At 40.6% G+C, this 22037-nt stretch overlaps 2 protein-coding genes across 2 annotated transcripts; both read right to left on the minus strand.

The window, feature by feature from the left end:
- Window positions 1-912: 912 nt before the first annotated feature.
- Window positions 913-14779, minus strand: mlpha (melanophilin a). The gene is made up of 14 exons (XM_056750956.1): window positions 14748-14779; window positions 13709-13828; window positions 12302-12523; window positions 12085-12197; window positions 11175-11216; window positions 10954-11015; window positions 10592-10681; window positions 10397-10502; window positions 9999-10195; window positions 9721-9804; window positions 9379-9603; window positions 1574-1738; window positions 1422-1493; window positions 913-1342 (listed from the first exon to the last, which is right to left on the minus strand). Exons 2-14 carry the CDS (start codon window positions 13816-13818, stop codon window positions 1277-1279), a joined length of 1554 nt encoding a protein of 517 aa, XP_056606934.1. The 5' UTR covers window positions 13819-13828; window positions 14748-14779; the 3' UTR covers window positions 913-1276.
- Window positions 14780-20196: 5417 nt separating this feature from the next.
- Window positions 20197-21793, minus strand: trim63a (tripartite motif containing 63a). The gene has a single exon (XM_056750657.1). It carries the CDS (start codon window positions 21680-21682, stop codon window positions 20666-20668), a length of 1017 nt encoding a protein of 338 aa, XP_056606635.1. The 5' UTR covers window positions 21683-21793; the 3' UTR covers window positions 20197-20665.
- Between the last annotated feature and the right edge of the window lie 244 nt (window positions 21794-22037).

Below are 22037 nucleotides of genomic sequence, written 5' to 3' on the forward strand. Positions count from 1 at the left end.
TTCTCTGAAATTTACTTAGAAGGTATGTGGCTTTATTAAGTGCAAAAATTATTCAGAAACGGTTTTACATATCCATTACAACCCTAGGATTTGTCCCTAGAACGAAAAGGTACGTGATTACCTTATTTGGGAGGGTCATGAATATTGACGTTGAGCTCTGCACTGATTGTTTCGCTGCGCGCCTCAGGCCACTAGCTCACGCAGCAAACAAATCGCTACTGTCAGGCCTGAAATAAAACAAGTGGATAAAATATCTGCTAGCTGCTTGCGGCAGGGGTTTTAATGTTGTCACGGTACCAAACTTCGGTACGAGTCGGTACTAAATGTGACGATACTTGCATTTCCCGCTATCATTTTGAGCGTTGTTGAACAGACCTCTGATTGGCCATTGTGTTTCCAAGGTTATATAATCAAGGTGGATATATGATATAGAAAGTAATTAGTAAGAAGTAATTAAATACTTTTTGGAGAGAGTAATTTGTACAGTAATCTAATTACACTATTGAATATGTAATTAGTAACTAGTAATTAATTAATTATTCAGAGTTACCTACCCAACATTGTATATGAACTTTAAAAAACATGTTATATTGCATTACAACCAAACAGCATTGAGCTTGACTAATTTGTATGCCTAGCAGAGCTTTATTGATAGATAGATTTCTTGTACATACAATAAAAATTGAATAATATACTGTACATAATTTTCCAAGTGATGTTATTTAAAACCTATTATGCTTAAAGCAGGATCTCTCTCTCGCTCTCAAATACCAGTGGATTTCAGACATAAAATAAATCACAAAGTCTGAAAGGGTCAAACTGGATTCTAAAAATCCAAATAGGATCCTAAATGACAAATAGAAATTCAATTTATATTTTATAATAATTTATATTTTATAATAATGTCCAATATTGGGTTCTACAAGTCCAATGGGATCCAATAGGATAAACTACAACTGTAAAATGATTTTTTTGACCAGGGTAAGTGCACTTGGTTAACAAACATGATCATCAGCTGTTAATCAGATTGTCAGGACAGAACATGTCAGATAAGGGAGAAATATAAAGTGACGTGTTTATGAACCACTGTGCCAGGGTCAGTATGAGTGTTTTTGTTTTTAAAAATACACCCATTAAGAACTTTTAAATATTGACCGGAGAGTCTATATTAAAAACTGGGTACATGGATGAATATAAAGCAAATGGATAAAGATGGATAAAAAGCAGTTCATGAAGATCAACATATAGTTAAAGACAAGTGATGTCTTGTTTCGGATTAAAAATGCACTCTGTTTGAAGGAATGTCTTGGGAAAACTTCCTTTTATGTTGTTGACTCAGTGTCTGAAAGATAAAAATAATTCTAAATATGAATTATTTGGCCATGTTAATAATGCAATTTTCTTAGTATTCAGTTATTTACCTTTCTCTTAGCTTTGTCAATTGATTGTCCTTTAGCACTCAGAGCAGCTATCTTGTTTTCAATGTCCGAGACCTGATTAATGTACAAAAAACAAACAAATAGATGAATTAACAAACCTGAATGAATAAATCATTTGGTCATATGCAGCTCACCTCACTCTCTGTGCTTTGAACTTTGGTAGCTGCCAAAGCAACTTGGTCCTCTAGTTCAGAAAGTTCTGAATCAGTAAGCGGGCCAAAGTAGTGATTCTTAGTATTCTGCTCAATCATTCTCAACTTCTTTGCCATATCGAAAGACTTCCCTGCAGTCAAATAAACCTGTATAAAAAAAATAAGCAAGACAATTCAAAATATTTTAGGATTTTTTGTGAATTAAGGCACAAATGTGATGTCATTGGTTCCATGTGTCAGAGCACTCTCTTCCTAAAAATTTAAATACATAAACAATGATATTATTATTAATTATTAATCTATTAAAATAGATTACACTAGGCCCATGTGAAGGACATATGACCATCCCTAACTAGAGATTACGCCAGCTACATCTGAAAGTCCCGTGCCATCCTCCTGCGAGAGCCTGAAGACTGACTGACCATCCCAGCTTCATCTCAGACAATTCCATCACCACCACAGATCAAAGTGACCATCTGACCATCCCAGCTTAGGCAATTCCATCCCCAACCAAAAGCAGAGACGGACTACTTGTTACATTAATGCTAAACTTGCATCACATGACAAACAGTTTGAAGTTATAGCTTCACTCAGTTACATTATGCCATTACTATTTTCCATAACATGCCTCTGTTGTCTGATATCAATCACAAAATAATAAGACCAAATTAGACCTGAACAGTTTCGACACAATTAAATCCTAAATTACTATTTATGAGATTGCCCTATTTGTCATAAACATCTACTCAGTAAACTTATAAATGTCACTGTGTATAGCTGTCAGATGATAGTCAGATGAGACCAGGGCCCGTATTATCAAGCTTTTCAAAGTTCCATAGTCTTAAGTGCTGAGAATTAATGAAATTTACTCATACTTCCAAACTTAAATATAAAAGCAAGTTATCAAATTTCTTAAAGCTAAAAATCACTCTTACTCTCCCAATTATTTAAGACAGCTCGAGAGGTCTCTCAAGTGCTGAGTTGCAACTAGGGACTTTTGATGGCGCTGAGGGAGACAGAGACATGTGGTGGACAGAGGGGTTGACCAATCGAACCGTATCATTCCACATTTTAAATTTATAAATTCGGTACTCCCCTGCATAGGCGTAATTGCGGGCGGCACTTTTTTAAAGTATGAATTTGCAAAAGACATTTATTAATGAAACAACATCTACACATCATTTTTCATAATCGAAATTAATACATTCAACAAACAAGATAAAAGGCAAACAGTCCTACATGTCATTAATCCTGCGTGCGTTCTTGTTATGTTGTATTGCTATGGATCATCTTGTTATGCTCTATTGCAATGAATTTGCATTATTTTTGCGTGTTCTTGTAATGCTGTATGTTGTTTTCAATGGTATGTGTGGTTTCACACGCAAGAAAATATTTATATGAAAATAACATTGTATTTACAGCTAAAGTACTCGACTAAACAAATAAAATAAATGTCCTGCTGTAATGCGAGCTTGTTTCTATCTCACACAAACTCTGTATGATGTATAAGGTTGTTTGTTTATAATCTTTATAACGTCGTATAGAAAAGGTAAAACAGTTAGCTATAGTTTTTAACTATTTAACATAATATTATTAATAACACCTTACCAATCCTTTACATCCTGATCAAGTCGCGCTGGCAAAGTTGATGTATCGTCTCGAACATCTTCATTTTCCGTATCAAATTCGGGATAGAAATGATGTTTTATTAACAAAGTTCGGGAGGAGCACGTGCAAATAATTAAGCAGCTGCACGGCATCAGAAATCACGCAGCTGCCCGGCATTAGCAATCACATCACTTATCCTTCCAAACCAGAACGAGCTCTATAAATCGTGAAACCGCCTTACCTCCTCCATTCATAGATTTCACCAAAGCTCACCAAAGCACCAGCACAGGACAAGAAGCTGTTATGGGTAAGACGACAGAGACACCAAGAGGCCGCCAGCCCTCCCGCACCGTCCGTCGCACCCCAAAACGATGAAGCAACACGGCGTCATCTACTCCGCCATCCAGGGCATCAGCAGCTTCTTCCGCCTCTTCCTACACCTCGGCTCAACGCTCGATTCCTGAGATGAGGAAATGGACCGTCGTAACCCTGAGACAGGCTCTAGAAAATGCAGACATCCCTTTCTCCAAGAAGGCAACAAAGGCGGAGTTGTACCACCTATACACCTCCAGCCTGCCCGGAGTTCTAACAACCGCTCCGACATCAAAACTAAAAGCCGCTGACAAGACCTGCAGCACCACAATCCTCCAACAACAGGAATCGTCTACTCCAACCGCGGTTAGGAAGAGGCGCCGTTCACCAAGCAAGCAAGGACGGCACTCGGCCAGCCTAAGCCACGCGAGCACGCGCCCGCCAGCGGCAACCCTCCCTACCCTATCCCACTATCCTCCGTCCCACTTTCCCTCCGGTCTCTGGCCTGCAGCCCCAATGCCTTCAGATACCGCGAGGTTGCCTCCGGCACAGGCGCAGGCCCAAACCTTTTTCAATTTTCCTATTGCCACAGGCTCCGGAGCCGCACAAAGCGTGATGCTGCATCCGTACGCGGCTCCAGCAGCCGCCCCCTTATTCCACAACACTCTATCCTACCCTAGCCACTGGCCTGCAGCCACACTGCCAATTGATAACGCGAGGCTGCCTCCGTTACAGGCACAGGCGCAGGTTCAAGCTTCCTCTCCATTTCCTATTGCCTCAGGCTCTGGACCCGCCCAAAGCGTGATGCTGCATCCGTACGCGGCTCCAGCAGCCGCCCCTTTGTTCCCACACACCACATCCCGTGCCGCCTTCACCATTCACTCCGCAACACCAATAGCCATCCCCCCGAACGCACCAGCCTGGGAACCTCCTCCCGTAGCCAGCAACATTACGGACCAGATATTAGCCGAAGTTCAGGCAGCTAGTTTCAGAAGCACTCCAACACCCCACCCCAGTACCTCCCTATTCGTAACCAATATTCCCCTAGGCCACCCACTGAAGCCCCTCCTTGACGTCTCTCTCAGCCACATCATCCTCTCAGTCTCCCCCAGGACCCTACAATCTTATCTCACAGCTTGGAAATGTTTCAAATCGTTCCACGCTAGATTCATCCTAACATTCCCAGACTTCTCAATGCTAGCCATCACCTCATTCATCTCCCACCTAAACACCTCAAAAAACCTCCAAGCCAGTTCCATTAAAGGATACCTAAGCGGATTACAATTTTTCCACAAACTCATTTTCGGATCACCTTCACCTCAAATAGCCAGCTCACAGACCTCCATGCTGATCACAGGCATCCAAAGAGCCCACCCCTCCCGCCCTGACCCCAGAAAACCCATAACACTAGAAATACTAACTAAGTGCATAAACACTCTCTGCCAAGGCTACCACTCCACGCACACTGCCCGCACACTGGATGCCATGTTCATATTAGCTTTTTTCGGTTTCCTCAGGTGTCCAGAACTCACTATCACATCCAAATTCAATCCAGACATCCACCCCACCATTTCAGATCTCTCCGTAATGGATGACGACACAATATCTTACTTTATTAAACAGAGTAAGACAGACCAAACAAAGAGAGGCCATCTAATATACATATTTAATCTACCATCAGCTCTCCAACCATACCAAACCCTCCAAGCCTACCTCCAGCTCAGAAGCACACAAACCCTAATCCCCTCCGACCCTCTCTTCGTAGACGATTTCAACCGCCCCACCACGCGTTTCTGGTTCCAGAAACACCTCAAGCTAGTCTTGATCCAAGACAGTGCTACCCCAGCAGGGGTCCTTTCCTATATTTCACACTGCAGCAGCAGTGCTTCCCCAGCAGGGGGGCTTTCACCTGCATTTCCCACCGCAACAGCAGTGACGCCCCAGCAGGGGCTTTTATCTCTATTTCACACTGCAGCAGCAGTGCCACCCCAGCAGGGGCCTTTACCTGTATTTCGCACCGCAGCAGCAGTGCCACCCCAGCATGGGTCTTTATCTATATTTCACACTGCAGCAGCAGTGCTGCCCCAGCAGGGGCCTTCACCTGTATTTCCCACTGCAGCAGCAGTGACGCCCCAGCAGGGGCTTTTACCTATATTTCACACTGCAGCAGCAGTGCCACCCCAGGAGGGGTCTTTACCTGTATTTCCCACTGCAGCAGCAGCGCCACCCCAGCAGGGGTCTTTTTCTATATTTCACACTGCAGCAGCAGTGCTCCCCAGCAGGGGTTTCCATCTATATTTCCAACTGCAGCAGCAGTGCCACCCCAGCAGGGGTCTTTATCTACATTTCACACTGCAGCAGCAGTGCTTCCCCAGCAGGGGCCTTCACCTGTATTTCCCACTGCACCAGCAGTGACGCCCCAGCAGGGGCTTTTATTTCAACTGCAGCAGCAGTACCGCCTCAGCAGGGGCCTCTATCTCACACTGCCGCAGCAGTACAACCCCAGCAGGGGTCTTTATCTATATTTCACACTGCAGCAGCAGTGCTTCCCCAGCAGGGGCCTTCACCTGTATTTCCCACTGCACCAGCAGTGACGCCCCAGCAGGGGCTTTTATTTCAACTGCAGCAGCAGTACCGCCTCAGCAGGGGCCTCTATCTCACACTGCCGCAGCAGTACAACCCCAGCAGGGGTCTTTATCTATATTTCACACTGCAGCAGCAGTGCTTCCCCAGCAGGGGCCTTCACCTGTATTTCCCACTGCACCAGCAGTGACGCCCCAGCAGGGGCTTTTATTTCAACTGCAGCAGCAGTACCGCCTCAGCAGGGGCCTCTATCTCACACTGCCGCAGCAGTACAACCCCAGCAGGGGTCTTTATCTATCTCACACTGCCGCAGCAGTACAACCCCAGCAGGGGTCTTTATCTATCTCACACTGCCGCAGCAGTACAACCCCAGCAGGGGTCTTTATCTATCTCACGCTGCCGCAGCAGTACAACCCCAGCAGGGGTCTTTATCTATCTCACACTGCCGCAGCAGTACAACCCCAGCAGGGGTCTTTATCTATCTCACACTGCCGCAGCAGTACAACCCCAGCAGGGGTCTTTATCTATTTCACACTGCAGCAGCAGTGCTTCCCCAGCAGGGGCCTTCACCTGTATTTCCCACTGCAACAGCAGTGACGCCCCAGCAGGGGCTTTTATTTCACACTGCAGCAGCAGTACCGCCCCAGCAGGGGCCTCTATCTCACACTGCCGCAGCAGTACCACCCCAGCAGGGGTCTCTATCTATATTTCACACTGCAGCAGCAGTGCTTCCCCAGTAGGGGCCTTCATTTGTATTTCCCACTGCACCAGCATCGACGCCCCAGCAGGGGTTCTACCTATATTCCACACTGCAGCAGCAGCGCAACCCCAGCAGGGGTCTCTCATCTACATTTTCACACCGCAGCACCAACGCCACCCCAGCAGGGGCCTCTTTCCGTTGTTTACACTACCGCAGCAGTGCTACCCCAGCCGGGGCCCCCTTTTATATATATCTAAATCCGCCGCAGCAACGCCGCCCTGGCAGTATCTTTCTACCGCCTCAGACGTAGCACCGTCCCAGTAGGGGTTCCCATACACGTCGTTTAAACCGCAGCAGCAGCACCTTCCGCAAAGGGGCCTCATCCACATTTCCAATGACCACACCAGTATCCGTACCGCACAGAAGCCCACAGAAATAAACTCTGCAGAGGCTCCAGCCGGGACCCTTCTCAAAACGAAGGCCAGCAACTCACAGCTGTAAACCTTGCTAATATTTTGGGGGGCAATAACGCCCAGCTTTGGCTGCTGTCCTGCATTAGTCGCATTTTTGGGGGAAAGCGCTCGGAGCACGGGCAAACAGAGACCAGAGCCCTCGCCCCGAACAAGGGGGAGCGCTCCGGGGTCGGGAGAGAATGCCGACCCCGGAGCCCTCTCCCCGGACAGCATGCCAAATACGCATACTAAATTCTCAGCGTATCCACGCTGCCCCCCCTTTAATTGTTTGCTAAGGTGAACTCGTGAATTGATTTAAGGAAGTACAGATGACATTTTGTCACCTGTCAATACAATTTCTTACTCCTACTGGAACCTGTGGCATGTTCAAGCTCAAACCGGTGCGCAACGTTTTGCTAAAGTTTCCGGGTTGAACGACATGTTTCCCTGGAAAGGGTTCTCAACAGGGTTTGAGATACGTTTTCTCTTGTTTGGTGGGTGTTTCAAGGATGTCAGCCCAATCAGCTGCAACATCTATACAACCCACGCGGTATTAAAGAGACCGCTCGCACAATTGGTCCAAGTAAAGTCGTTCAAATGTGTCTGCTCCAGCTTGATATATATGAAACTATTGAAGATATTAGAAGAGATTTATTTAGCAGTATTCAACACGTATTTATACCAATTTCATCAGGCTGCGAATTCTTTTCAAAAAGAACACAAAGAATGGCCATCTCCGCTGCCATAGTTCAACTCTTGCGTCATCACAACAGGGTTTTCAGCCGCACCACTCTTTCCATTTAAATAACGTTTTGCAGCATATTGTCAGGGCTGAACGCAGCCTTTATGTTCCGAATATGGTAAGAGGCGTTACATTTCCCTCACATTCCTGCAGCATTCGACCAATCACTACTACGCATGGGTTAACTGGCCAATCATAGCACACCTTGCTTGTCAGAGCAATGAGCCTTGCAAGGCCCGATTCACATTTCGCGTCTTTTACGCACGCATATTTGTTGTTTTTAGGGGACGACGCGGCGCAAACTTTTTTCCGAATTTTGTTTTTTAGGGGCGGAGCAGAACGCAGTGCAGCTCGCGTTTTCAGCCAGGTTTAAGACGCGAAATGTGAATCGACCCTAACAAATCTGCACGTTTCAAAGAGGCAGGGCAAAGAGGAGATACAAAAAAAGATTTTACTCTTAAGTCCATTCTTAGCAGTGTTCTTGCAAGCAATTCTCAGAAGCTTGATAAATATGGGCCCTGGCTCTCCCGGCTGAGACTTGTTTCTCCCAAGTTATTTTTTTCTCGATTTATTTACTATTTGAGTTTGGGTTCCTCGCCATAGGGCAGTTTTGGCATGCTCATCGGGAGACTGCATTTATTAGATATTATTTACTAGAATGGTCTTGCTTGTTGTATAAACACCATGCACTGTGCTGTGTTTGAACTTTTCTGTGTTTTTATTATTTACTATTATAAAGCTGACATGGAACAATGCACATTGTTAAAAGTGCTATATAAAAAAAAATCGAATTGAATATAATATAATAATCTTACATTTGCCTCAAGTTCTCTGTACGCATCATCAGCCTGCTTAACATCTGTGCCCTCTAACTGAAGTCTGTCATTAGGGTTTGAGGGGGCCAACTCGTTCATAGCACTTTCGGTGGCATTAATTGTTCTTAGTATCTCAGTTGTGATGTCGCAAAGAGCTGCCGCAGTGGATCTCTGAAAGCCATGTAAAGGGAACAGTAATTAACTGGGAGGACAGAATCCTAATTAGCATTAAACCCTAATAAAGTTAATGTTGTAGCTAATGAAGAAAATGAATGTAACTAAGTGTAATTAAAAATTTCTCAAAATAATTTTAATAAGTTTAATAAAGCATTTGCGCAGGCAATATTCTTATATTTTGCAACTCCTATCAATTTGGCAAAGTTTATGAACGTTGTTGCTTTCCACACTGATTGGTATTTCACTAATATATTTTCACCAGTGGTGAAAAAATGTCTAAATCTGTATTGTTTCACAAAATGTCTTTCAATAACAAATATGTTAAAGATGTTCTGCCCGAGTTTGACTTTACCTTGGAAAAAGACACCTCCAATCGATTTTGACCAACATCTGCTCACCTTTTGTTCTTCGGTGAGCATCTCATCGCTGGAGGAGCTCAAGGGTTCTTGAGGGGCAATAGGTGCCTGGTCTCCCTGTGGTCTCCCACTTACAGTGGTCCCCTTGGACTGAGGAATCTTCTTCGGCTCATCCTCATCAGAGGAAAGGGCCCTGTCACTCATCAGCTCATCTAATTTTTTCCTGAGCTTCTCCTCCTCCAGCTGCCCTGCTGAGGGCTGGACAAGCTGCAGATATGCAAAAACACAGTTGATATTAAAATCAAATTATAAGCAAGCTGCATATAACTTTCCCTGAATTAAGAAAAAAAGCCACTTAGCATGTTTATGTGGCTTTATTTGTACCTGTTCAGCAGGCACAGTCATTTTCTCTTCCAGTCGATTTAGGAGACTCTCAATGGCAGACATTCTTTTGCTCAGTTCATTGATCTACATCCCAAAAATGAAATTAGTAAAAGGGGGTTTGTGACATTTGTATACATTGCTGTTTCGGATGGGAAAATAGTCCTGGGACATATATTTTATCTCATGGACCATTTTAGTGCTCTCTTCTACCCTTGTCCTAACAATTCAATTTGAAAAACATATATGTTTGTGAAAAAAGCCGTTATCTGTGATCATACCGGTGGAGCTCCCTGCTGAATGTTTTCTTGAGATGATGCCCGGCTGCGGCGTCGTGGTGGCAGCTGGTAGACTGGATAACGGAACATATCCTCCTCATCTGATGTGTCCACATAGATCTGGCGTGGAGCCAGGGTGGAATTGATTTTAGAAAGAGAGCGAGCGCGTACAATTCTTTGTTCAGTGTACAGGCCATCATCTAAAGCAAGGTGAAGGGCACAAATCAGTTTCGCTGTGTAACTGTCTTTATAAAATACAGATTCATAACAATCTAAGTGAAGAAAAAAGCCTAAATTATTCCTTTTGGGATGAACAAACCCTTTAAGAGAAAACATAGTGCATATAAGAATAAAATAACAAAATAAATCAGAAATGCTACAAACATAATATATATGCTCACCTGGGCGCGAAAACCTGTCTAGACTTTTCCTGCGGTTCGTGCGATGTTGATGGTGCATATCAGTGGTGTGTTCTAGATCATTCCGCTGACCTCTCTCTTGGATGTACTGTAATAAAATGAAGTGTCTATAATATCCTACCTGAGCTCATATTTAAAATGTGGATGTTGATAAGGGTAGGCCAAGTATCTCAATACCTGGACAGACTGTCTGCATGATTGAGGGCCATAATCATCCATGTCAAGATCCATAGGGTGAACAGACAGTAGACGCTTGGTCTTTCGGATCTGCAAAGAAGCCAAACAATTTTTGTTTCAGGATAATATAACTACACATGTTCTGTGTAGTCTCATTAATTAAAGGAATATTTTTTAGTTTTTAGATGATTTTAAAATATTCTCCGGAATTTATAAAAATTCGCTTATTTTTATAGCGCTTTAAACCATTTGAATTGTATGAAAGCAGCTGTACAAGTAAAAACCTGTTAAGTTGTGAAAAAGAAAGAATGTATTGAATCCATTAAATACAGCAATACAAATACAGAAATACTAAAATCTACCTGTTTATAATGTTGAGCTTCAGCTGCATCTATATGTTCATCATCGTGACCGTTATATACATCTAAGAATGAAATACATTACATAATTAAATGAATTACGGTTCACAAGTTGTTTTATTACCTGTAGCCTACATATCAACAGTGCTTGTGCATCTGCCCACAGCCTTGCTCTATGACAAAACCAGCTATTATTTCCAGCAGTTATGTGTTTGTTTACTCACGGCGGACATCAGGCATGCTCTGTGTGTCATCAACACGGTGCCCTGTGAAAGAAAAGACAATGTGAATGCTTCTGTGCATTATGAGGACATACTATAACTAGCAACAAACCAGACCTCTGCGATTTACATTTTAGAGATTTTAACACAGCCGCTGCGTTTAGAAAAGTAGAATTATAATCCAGAAGTTTGTTGCTGTTTTTATACTTGATAAACATGATTGAAAAATAACATTCTCTTTACATAACTGAAAACGTTACATCATATTAAACACCCTGTACTTCTGTAAACCATCAGCAGATGTCACACTTAAGTCATCTTAAGTCTAAGGTAAATAACTTACAGCCTCTCCTTTGCATTCAGCCAGGGTTTCTCATTTTTCTTTAAAACATGTCTCGTCATGCAAGACTATAAACGACATCAACAAGCTTTACAATGCTCCAAATGCATGTGACCAGCACATGTGTGGAAACAGCCTCTAGACAAAGTTATTTGAATGTAGAAGACAGATACAGTAAAATATCCTCTTAAGTAACTCAATATACACAGACATTTCCACATGTCTAACCATATGTTGCTCTTACTATTACTTGTCTTTACCTGAAAGACAACATTTAAAGTATATAAACATGTGCTATACTGATACCAGTTTAAACTAAGCAATCCGTTTCGATTGTTAGGATAAGGGCAAATAAAACAGAATTTATGACTTGAGTGTATTCTTGTCATTCATTGCAGTAGTTGTGCATCACTAAGTTCACTTGCCTTCAATGTTATAAAGTCTCTGGTGTAAGTCTGAACATTTGCATGCATAACCACTTAAAATTACTGATGATGTACTGAACAAGTATAATGATGTGACAGCTTACTCTGACACATTGGAGGTTATCATAAAGCTTTTAATAGTACCCACCCTCTTCATTTAATCTCTTGTACAATGACCTCATCACTTTAGCACTGCCGAAACGCTTAAAGCGAGAGTGCACATTGTCATGGAACCACCCCAAGGTTCCCATTTTCAGGACTCTACGTAAACAAACAAGTAAAATATCAGAGTAGTTACACATAGAAATGTGTTCTTTACCCAAGGGAATAGGATGTAACATAGTTAAACATTTGAGCTTTCAAACCTGGTCATGCGACAGGGGTCGCACACCCAGCCATGCTCTTTCTTGTTATAGCGGCTGCAGGTCTTGCAGGTATAGAGTTTGCAGTCCAAACACTGGCGTTTGCTGTTCACCAGGAACTTAAAGGGTTGCAGACAGTGAATGCAATGAGTGTCTGCCAGGTTTGATTGAGATGACAGAAGCTCCCTCTTTGTTTCCTCTTTCTCGATTTTGGATTTAAGCTCCCTATGGTGTGATACAAACACAATGAACTGTAGTAAAGTTGATATCTCTGCCCTTTATATAAACATTTTATTAAAAATGTATAAAAAATTGCATATTTCATATTGTGTAATATGAAGCTCAACTTTGATAAATATTTAAGGAGGTTTGGAATATAACACACAATGCATGCACAAAACTCACAGAGGATAAAAATCACTGATAGACAATGTATATATGCATCATTTCCTGTGAGAATTTATTTTCCATGTATTTGTTGTTTATATTCCCTGACATGCTTTATTTTACTCTTAATTTGTCAGATAAACTCTTAACCAAGTTTTTGATGTTTTCATGTCGAACATAATTTGCTTTTTACTGCAGGCTAATTTGGCTTACCCCTACAAAATCTTGCCAAATTTGACATTAAAGTAAAAAAGATGATCTGATAAATATTCAAATACATATTCAGTGATTCAGATTGAACAACATATTGAACAAGATTTCCACTTGAAATCAAACCATTTAAATCAGTCCATGTCATAAAAAACAAAGCAGAACGTTATCTTCTGACATGAGCAAATAACAATTCAGTAACAAAACAGAGGCCTTCTTGTACCAACAGAATAGAGCTCTGGGGCATCTTTTTCCTAGCCAGTGGAATGGTGTGATCTAGCCTTGTGACTATGCCATGATCGCGATATCTTCACAACAGTGGTCTTTCACACATACTAGCCTTTCCCATGACCCTATTGCTGGGTTATATACTACAGATAATCTATTATGTTCAGCAGTGGTCTCCAACACGGTTCCTTTGGGCACCTAATTGCCCTCGTGAAGTCTGTTGCAAAGCATGTTCGATTAATAGACTAAATTTTAATATTTAATTTTCTTTTTCTTCAATTTTTTTCCATTGAATAAAGATTATGTATTATTACAAATTTAATAAAAAAAATTCAGACTTTAAGAGATTTTCGTACAGACATGTATGGTAACGTTTCATTTTTTCCTTATTCTGTGACTGGGGGTTGCGGATATGTTTACACAGCATGATAATCTGTCCATATATGTGTACATACCTGAGCCACTAGAGCTGTCTGTCTCCAAATTTTGTGCAAATGCACTTTTTAAGCCACATTTGTTATTGGTTTCAAGTTTGAAACTTCAGCAGATTTAACTCTATTATAAATGTTAGCTTAAAGTCCTCACCCAAGCCTCTCCTCCTCCTGTTTTCTGAGGACAAAATCTCTCTGAATGACCTCCCACACATGTTTAGCCTCCTCTTCTGATAGTCTGGACAGATCCAATTTCTTGTCCATGCTTGGATTCCTGTTAAGAACAATGACACTAAGCATGACGTAGCTGTAAGAATAAATTAGTTTATGATCACCTCTTACTCTAAAAAATGACATAAGGACATTGAATGTGCAGTCAAGTCTACAGTTCCATGACATGCAATATGTTGATAGAAAGTGTCACAATCATGAGTCCATCTATTGAGTGGCGTGTACATGTTAACTAACTAAATCCAAGTCTGCAGTAAAAAAAACCATTATATTATATTAACATAAATATATGGTTCACAGACTCTTAAAAAAATCATGAAGTTTCTGTAAATAGTTCAAATATAATTTAAAGCATGACATATGTATATTCATACTAATCCGGAGTGCATTTTTATCTTTTCACAGATATGTATGATGATGCAAGGTTAGGACTTAACATTCCTAACAATAACAGTATCAGGGATCAATTCATGCTCATATATTTTTAACCTTTTTAAATAAAAGAATACTCATCAATACTGTCGATTAAAAAGTGTAAATGTGGGTAGTGTGTGCTTTAAAAAAATAAATAAAATAAAATGTTACGTAGTAGCAATAAGTGTGTAAAATGCCATCAGTAAAAACTTTGCATTTTTGAAATGAAGAGTGGCTGCTTTGAACTTTGAAGATGCTATACTATAACATAGTTTTGGCTTATTGTCTTTTTTATGAATGATTTGGTAATTATTTGCAAAATTTTGTAAAAAACGTTTGTATTGAAATAAATTGTTTCGTTGGCACATTTTTAACATTTGCTCGCGTGAATATCCAAACATTCAAGCATACAACTTCAGATCAATCTTTTAGCTCGTGAAACATTTTAGTCAAATGATCTGAAACATTTGAGCAGTTTAGTTATTATTAAAATATGTAACAAGAAGGCAGAATTTCTGTTACAAAAATAATAATAAAGATTTTTTTACCTCTCTTGCAAGCACGCAATTGCTCTTGCCAAGTTCCTCAGAATGAGGCAGATAATGTGAGAATAATCAGAGGTATGGCTATGTTAAATCACATGTTGAGTTTTCCAAATGAAAAGAGAGAGAGAAAAACACTCCCTTTCCATGCTTGAATGAATAGAATGATTTTGTATTCACAGATAAGAAAAAAATACACAGCATCTCAATGGTTTCAAATCATAATGCATTTTTTTATGGTTTTACTGTTTTGATAGTTTTTTACATAATTGTAAATTGTTTAAATCAAGAATTTTCAGATCTTGTGTTCAAACTTTCTTTAAAAATAACCTTGTTTCATTTTTTCTTTTTAGTAACAAGCCATATACTGCTTTCGCTTTTCCATGACATTAAGAATAATGGAGAACCTAACTGCAGTGCCCATGAGAGGGGCAAGGTGACAGGTCGAATGTTTCTATTTACTGTACGACCATCTACAGTCAATGTTTGCTGTGGCTAAAAATGAATATGGGGATAGTTTTACACAGCAGCTCACAGTTTTAGATTTACACTCCGCGATAACTTGAGTCAATAATGTTTCACACGGTCATACATTTTGCTGTGTGCAAAAGGACACCCACATTTGTATTATGCAGTGTAAGTTTAAAATGGTGTAAGTGTAAAATTTTTGCTGTTTTTTTTTAACCAGGAATGGTTATAGTAATTGAAGCCTGTTGCGACTCTCTTCGGGTGGTTTTCAGGCAAAAGATTTGTTCTAATTCCTCATACAGGACTGAAGGTTGAAAGAGAGGGTGCCCTTTAGTGTGTATGGATTAAGGACAGGCTGATTCATGAATCTAAAATTAGCTGCTACTGCCCTGGCCTTGGGTGCTGGCTAGGGGAAGTCCTGAACTTATTTGCAGAAAGATTGCTGAGGTTTTAATGGGTTTTGTACATGCCAGACACAAATGAATTTTGTAACAGACACTGGTCTGGTCAAATGTTTTACAGCTGAACTCTACAGGAAACAAAAATTGAAACTTCTAGAAGGGTCAAAACATTTCAACCACTCTTATTAGAGATGTGACGCTGTCTAATCATTTTTGTATTTTCTTTGATATGTCAATCATTCCTGCCACTGAAGACAGACCCGTCTCTGTAAAAAAAAGATTCATAAATCAGAACAAAATTGAGCTATTTATGAATGTTATGTTTTTGTCACCAAATATATCTGCAGACTCTATGGATGTTCTCCTTGATAGCATTAATGCAAAAGTAAAAATGCTATCGATCCCATTGCTCCAGTGAAGGTCAAGGCAATAACTGGCAGGTGTAAAGCATCCTGAATAAACACACCTGGAGTACAAATCAAGAAAATAACATGAAGAAAGTCTGAGCATATATGGCGAAAAACAAAACATGAAGTTCACTATAACACCTATAAAGACGGTCTGCACGCCTTCAATGTTGACTGAGCCAAAGCTAGACAGAACTTTTTCTCTAACATAATAAACTGCAACATAAATAACACTCTGTAGAGAGACTAACAAATCCCAAGGAAATGCTGTATGATGACAAATGCAATGAGTTTGCAACTTTTTTCCTTGAGAAGATCAAAAATATCAGAATGGAAATCAGCAAAGCTCCATCCGGCAATCAGGTCAGTCTGACTCCAGTACAACAAAATGAGAAATAAGTAACTCTGTCTGAATCTCAGACAATTGATCACAAAACCTTGGAGGAAACGGTACAGCATCTTAAAGCATCAACTTTCAGCCTTGATACACTTCCCACATCCTTTTTCAAAAGAGTGTTTAACTGTTTGGAAGCAGATCTCCTAAAAATTGTTAATACCACATTGCTTTCAGGAACCTACCCAGAGTCCCTAAAGACTGCAGTTGTCAAACCTCTACTAAAAATGAGCAATCTAGACAAAACCTTACTGTCTAACTACAGACCAATATCAAAACTTCCTTTTATAGGCAAGATCATTGAAAAGGTTGTCTTCAATCAGCTGACAAATTCTTAAACTCAAATGGCTACCTGGACAATTATAAGTCAGGTTCCCGTCAGCATCATAGCACAGAGACAGTGCTCATAAAGATAATAAATGATATTCTCAAAATATCCGTTCTGAAGTACTAGATCTCAGTGCTGCCTTTGACATGGTAGATCACACCATATTCCTTCATAGGCTGGAAAATTGGCTAGTGCTTGGTTGGTACATAAATGGGTCGGGTCATACCTTAAAGGAAGAGGTTACTATTTGAACATAAGCAACCATAAATCTGACTGGACACCCGGCCATGACTTGTGTTGTTCCACAGGGCTCAATTCTTGCTCTGCTCCTCTTCAATTTGTATATGCTCCCACTTGGCCAAATAATGAAAAAGTACGTAATTGCCTACCACAGCTATGCAGATGACACTCAGATCTACCTAGCCCTCTCACCCAATGACTACAGGGCTATCGACTCTCTTACGAGTCATTGTATCTGGTAAAAGGATAAAACTAACAAGGTAAACACATACCTTGACTTAAGAGGTCTAAAGACACAAAGTAAGGTAATACATCTTTGTGTCATTTTCGAGTCTGACCTTAGATTCAGCAGTCATGCGGAAGCAATATGGAAATCAATGTACTACCATCTTTGAAACATAGCCAGAATCCAATGTTTTGTGTCAAACCAAGATTTAGAGAAACTAGTTCATGCTTTCATCACCAGCAGGGTGGATTACTGTAATGGACTCCTTACGGGTCTTCCCAAAAAGACCATCAGACAGCTGCAGCTCATACAGAACGCTGCTGCCAGGATTCTGACCAGAACCAAAAAATCTGAGCATATCACTCCAATCCTCAGGTCCTTACACTGGTTACCAGTTACTTTTAGAATCAAAGTTTTATTAATTTTCAATAAATCACTCAATGGTCCAGGACCTAAATACATTTCAGATATGCTCATTCAGAATCGCTTAATATGACTAGTTGTTATAATCAGACAATTCAGCACTGTTGAATTGCCCAATAGGACATAAACCAAACAGACTTCTCAGATCATCAGTCAGTTAGAGATAACAAGGGTTCACTCAAAACAAGGTGAGTCAGCATTTAGCCATTATGCCACCCGTAGCTGGAATTTGCTTCCAGAAGACATCAAATGTTCACCAACAGTAGCTACTTTTAAATCCAGATTAAAAACACACTTTTTAGCTGTGCATTCACAACCTGAGCACTGTGCTGGTTTACATCAACTGCACTTCTATTTCTAATTTATTTTTATTTTTATATACATGTATATACGCTCAAATTTGTAATCAGTTATATTCTTTCTTGAAATCTAAAGTTGTATTCGTGATCTTAAATCATTTTCATTTTAAAGATATGTCTTATTTCTCTTTGTCAATCATTTTATGTAAAGCACTTTGAATTGCCCTTGTGTATAAAATGTGCTATATAAATAAACTTGCCTTGCCTTGCCTATAACCTGATGTCAAAGAAGGTCCTACATATATTAAGGGGTGGCTATACAACACCCTACCTCACCCCAAACCTTAAAATCACATCCGCAAAGGCTAATTTTGCTAAAATTGTGAGTTTCCGGAGGTGGCAAAGCAATGATAAAGGGCTACCCTAAGCCCGCACCTTAACCTAACATCACAGGGAAAAAGTGAAATCATAACAAAGCATATAAATGAAATCATAGGAAATAGAAGTTCACACGAATGAGCCACATCGTAAGATAGGTACGAATTCCCATCAGATTGTGTTCATATATATTTATACATATGAAAGATACCGTTTATTAAAATACATTAGATTCAAAGTTGTTTTGGGTGACACAAAAAACGTCATGCCGCCTCTATGAACACAAATCAATATATTACATTTCATGACAGTCACAACTTCCTGTGAGACTCAGTGATACCTAAATGGTGCGTAACCATGTACAGTATGTGTGCAGTAAGAGATGAGCTGTATTCACATAGTAAATAAAAAAAATGCATGTCCTCTGGCTCCATCAGATACGTCATGATGACCAACATGACCATACATTGCATCGAGTTCTATCCAGCATAAACCAGCTTTGACCAATATGGAAATTCATGCTGGTCTATGCTGGTCTTTTTTAATAGGGCCCTATTTGTGTTAGTTTAAAGAATGGTGATGAGTAATGCAAGAATTTATCAGAAATAAATTTGTACATATGTTTAAAAACTTGAAAAAGAAAAAAGTTTACTGTACTTTATGAGAAGTAAGTTTTTAAGCATAGTGCACATGTACACATTGCATCCCGTGCCGGTTAAAGGCTGTTAGAAGCATGTAAGCTGAGCCTCAAATTAATCAGTTAAATATATGTGACAGACATGCACATTGCTATTCACGGCAGCTAAGGCCTACATAGTTGGAGAGCTTCAAATCAACAGGTCAGAGCGAACAGCTGTTATATTGTGTTTGTTTGTAATAAACATTCAATTTTTATTTTTGGTTGTTTAAAAAAAAAGATCACTATAAAAATAAAATGTAAAGATTGGCAATACTAATGTCCGTGTTGATTCAGTCATTCGAGCTGACAGCATGTTGCTGTAGGATCTTGCCAACAGGGCACTGGGTTCATAAGCAGATCTGGGTAAAAGAATGCTAGATCAGCCTTTATTGAAATCGCTGAATCACATTATAAAAATACAACTGTTAAAATGTACTTGTTTATGTACTCTAATGACTATACTAAATAACTTGATTCTTAATAAGTGAAAGCACTTAAAAAGAGAAGCTTACCCAAAAAAGAAAATTATTTTTTCATTTTCTTCCACATCTAAACCTGTTTGTCTTTTGTTCTTTTGCAGGACACAAAAGAATATCTTTTTTTAACCATGAATTGGACCACACAAGCTTCCATTGTATGGGCACAAAACCACAGAGAGATTTTTTTAAATATTTTCAAGTTTTCCACAATGTTTGGCCTCATGAGCCCACTGTCATGCAAGGTTTTTATCAGTGTCAGTTTCATGTCTGGGTTTCAGTGATTTTATTGTAATGAGGTATCTTACAGTTTTTATTCAATAAAATTGTGATGAAATTTATGTGGTGTTTGTTGGCCACGTGAGCATGACACCTACTAAGGGCCGACAACAGTTTTGTTCATCATTAGGGTTTGTTTGGATCCATAGCAACAGTGCCTTTAGCTGATAGCAGAGTCACTGTTAGCCTTTGGCCCATAATCATGACATTCCTGCCAGCAGCTGTAATTGTCAAGTTTAGAAACATGAAGACTTCAGCACACTGTGAGTCTATTCCTGGAGTCCTGTGGCTTCTCATTCTCACCCTTCTAAAAAGGTCGACCACTTTTGCATGGAGCAATGCCTCACAAGGACGGATTAGACAGATTTCAGATTTAGCCACCCATTTCCAATGTTAAGAATTTAAAGGTTGTTTTATTATGTGTGGACTTAAAAAGTAATAGGAAATTTCAAGGAGGTGAGAGTTTGTGTAATTCTTTTATTTTCAATGAATTGTCCAATGAAAATAAGGTTTCACATGACATTTAATCCATCAAGTGCATTATTTCAAATTTCAAGTTTTCAAACATTTTTATCTCACATGACACGCTTAGGTAAAATCGCAAAGCTGTATTCTACAGCTCATAAATCTAGCATTGGCAAACAAAACAAATAGCACTCTAATCACGTATAAACTTCTACTACAAATATAAAAAATAATTCAATATGAATGTCGGTATTACAAAAAAGTATAAAAGTCAAGTGGAAAGGTCATTACAAATGGTGCAATTTGTACAAATTTGTACAAAAAACGATTTGTTAAAATTGCACATCCCTTGTCTCACAGTTATCAAAAGCAGCCAGATTATTGTCCTTATCAAAACATTAATAAGGGTTTTATCTTGTTCGTCTCTTTTCCAACAGTCTTTCTATCAAGTATATCACTGCTTATTCCTCTTCTTCTTCTTCATCATCATCATCGACACCCACCCCAAAGTCCATTTTTGTTAGCATGGCCTCCACATCATCAGTGATGAGTGTGAAGTGGTCCATACTTTCAAATCCTGGCTCAGGCCTCTGGAGATGGGAGCACTTTGATGCGTCTTTGGCTTCTGTGATGAGCTTCTTTGCGGTGACGAGGAACTCAGCCACACTGCTGTTGGCTATGGTCTGGGAGGCTTTGTCCATCAGCTTGATGCTGGCCTGCAGCTGTTCATTGTACTGCTGGATAAGCGATCGCACCACCACCACCTTCTCATCCTGTTCTTGGGTGATTTGTTCTAGGAGCTGGCCCTTGCGCTCCTCTAGGATGGCGTAGAGTAGGTCAAGCTTCTCCCCCAATCTCTGCTTCTGCAGTTGGCTGTTTTCTTCCACAGTTTTGCTGGTTTCCTCCATCTGCGTTACCATCGCCTGCAGGCAGCTGTTGCTGGCACCCAGTAGGTCGATTGAATTTTTGAGTTCGGACTTCTGGGCTTCGTAAACAGTTTTCAGGGTGGACACTTCGCAGTCTTTGTGCTGACCGAATACCTTGCACATAGAGCAAGTGGGTGTCTGGCAGGTCATGCAGTAGATGTTTATTTTTTCACCTTCGTGCACTTCGCACATGAGTTCTTTTGTCTCTTTGGATTTCAAAGGGGGTTCGAGGGTGGTACCTTTCTCCAACTGTTGCTTATAGATGTCAATGATGTTCTCCACTAGAAGGTTCCTCTGCAGACCGTAGACACCGTGGCGGTCCAGCACCACTTCAAACCGGCAGGTAGGACAGCGGAAGATACCTCCCGAGTAGTGATAAGGGTTTTTGGAGTCGTAGAGGTCATTGGCACAGCCACGGCACAAGTTGTGTTGGCATGGTAGAATGACCACCGGCTTGGTGAACATCTCCAGGCAGATGGGGCAGCTCAGCTGCTTCTCTAGGCTCTCCATGGGGCTCGGAGCACGTACTCTTTGACCCGTCTGGATGTCCATTTCTGTTGTCTGAGGTAGAGTCTTTATAACCCTACTTCCACTGCTTTGTCCTTTGGTTGATCTTCAGCTTTTCTAGGAGCTCTTGTCTGAGGTTTATTTTGATCTACCGGAGCAGAAAGCAGTCAGGGCTTATATACTGGCAGGCTGTCTGTGACACTTGATATGCGAGGTGGCTGTGACAGGATTTCTCCCACCACTTGTTTGTCCGTCTCGATTCGGAGAAACATGCAGGCCTCAACACAGCCCAGTAAAGCAAGTCACATACCAAACTTAGCAACAACGACCCCCTCCCTTTCCCAGCTCTCCATCTGTAAGAGAAATGCGTATTGCACAGAAGAACACAGTCAGGCCAAAC

This window comes from Triplophysa dalaica, chromosome 6 (assembly GCF_015846415.1).
Source record: "Triplophysa dalaica isolate WHDGS20190420 chromosome 6, ASM1584641v1, whole genome shotgun sequence".
NCBI lineage: Eukaryota > Metazoa > Chordata > Actinopteri > Cypriniformes > Nemacheilidae > Triplophysa > Triplophysa dalaica.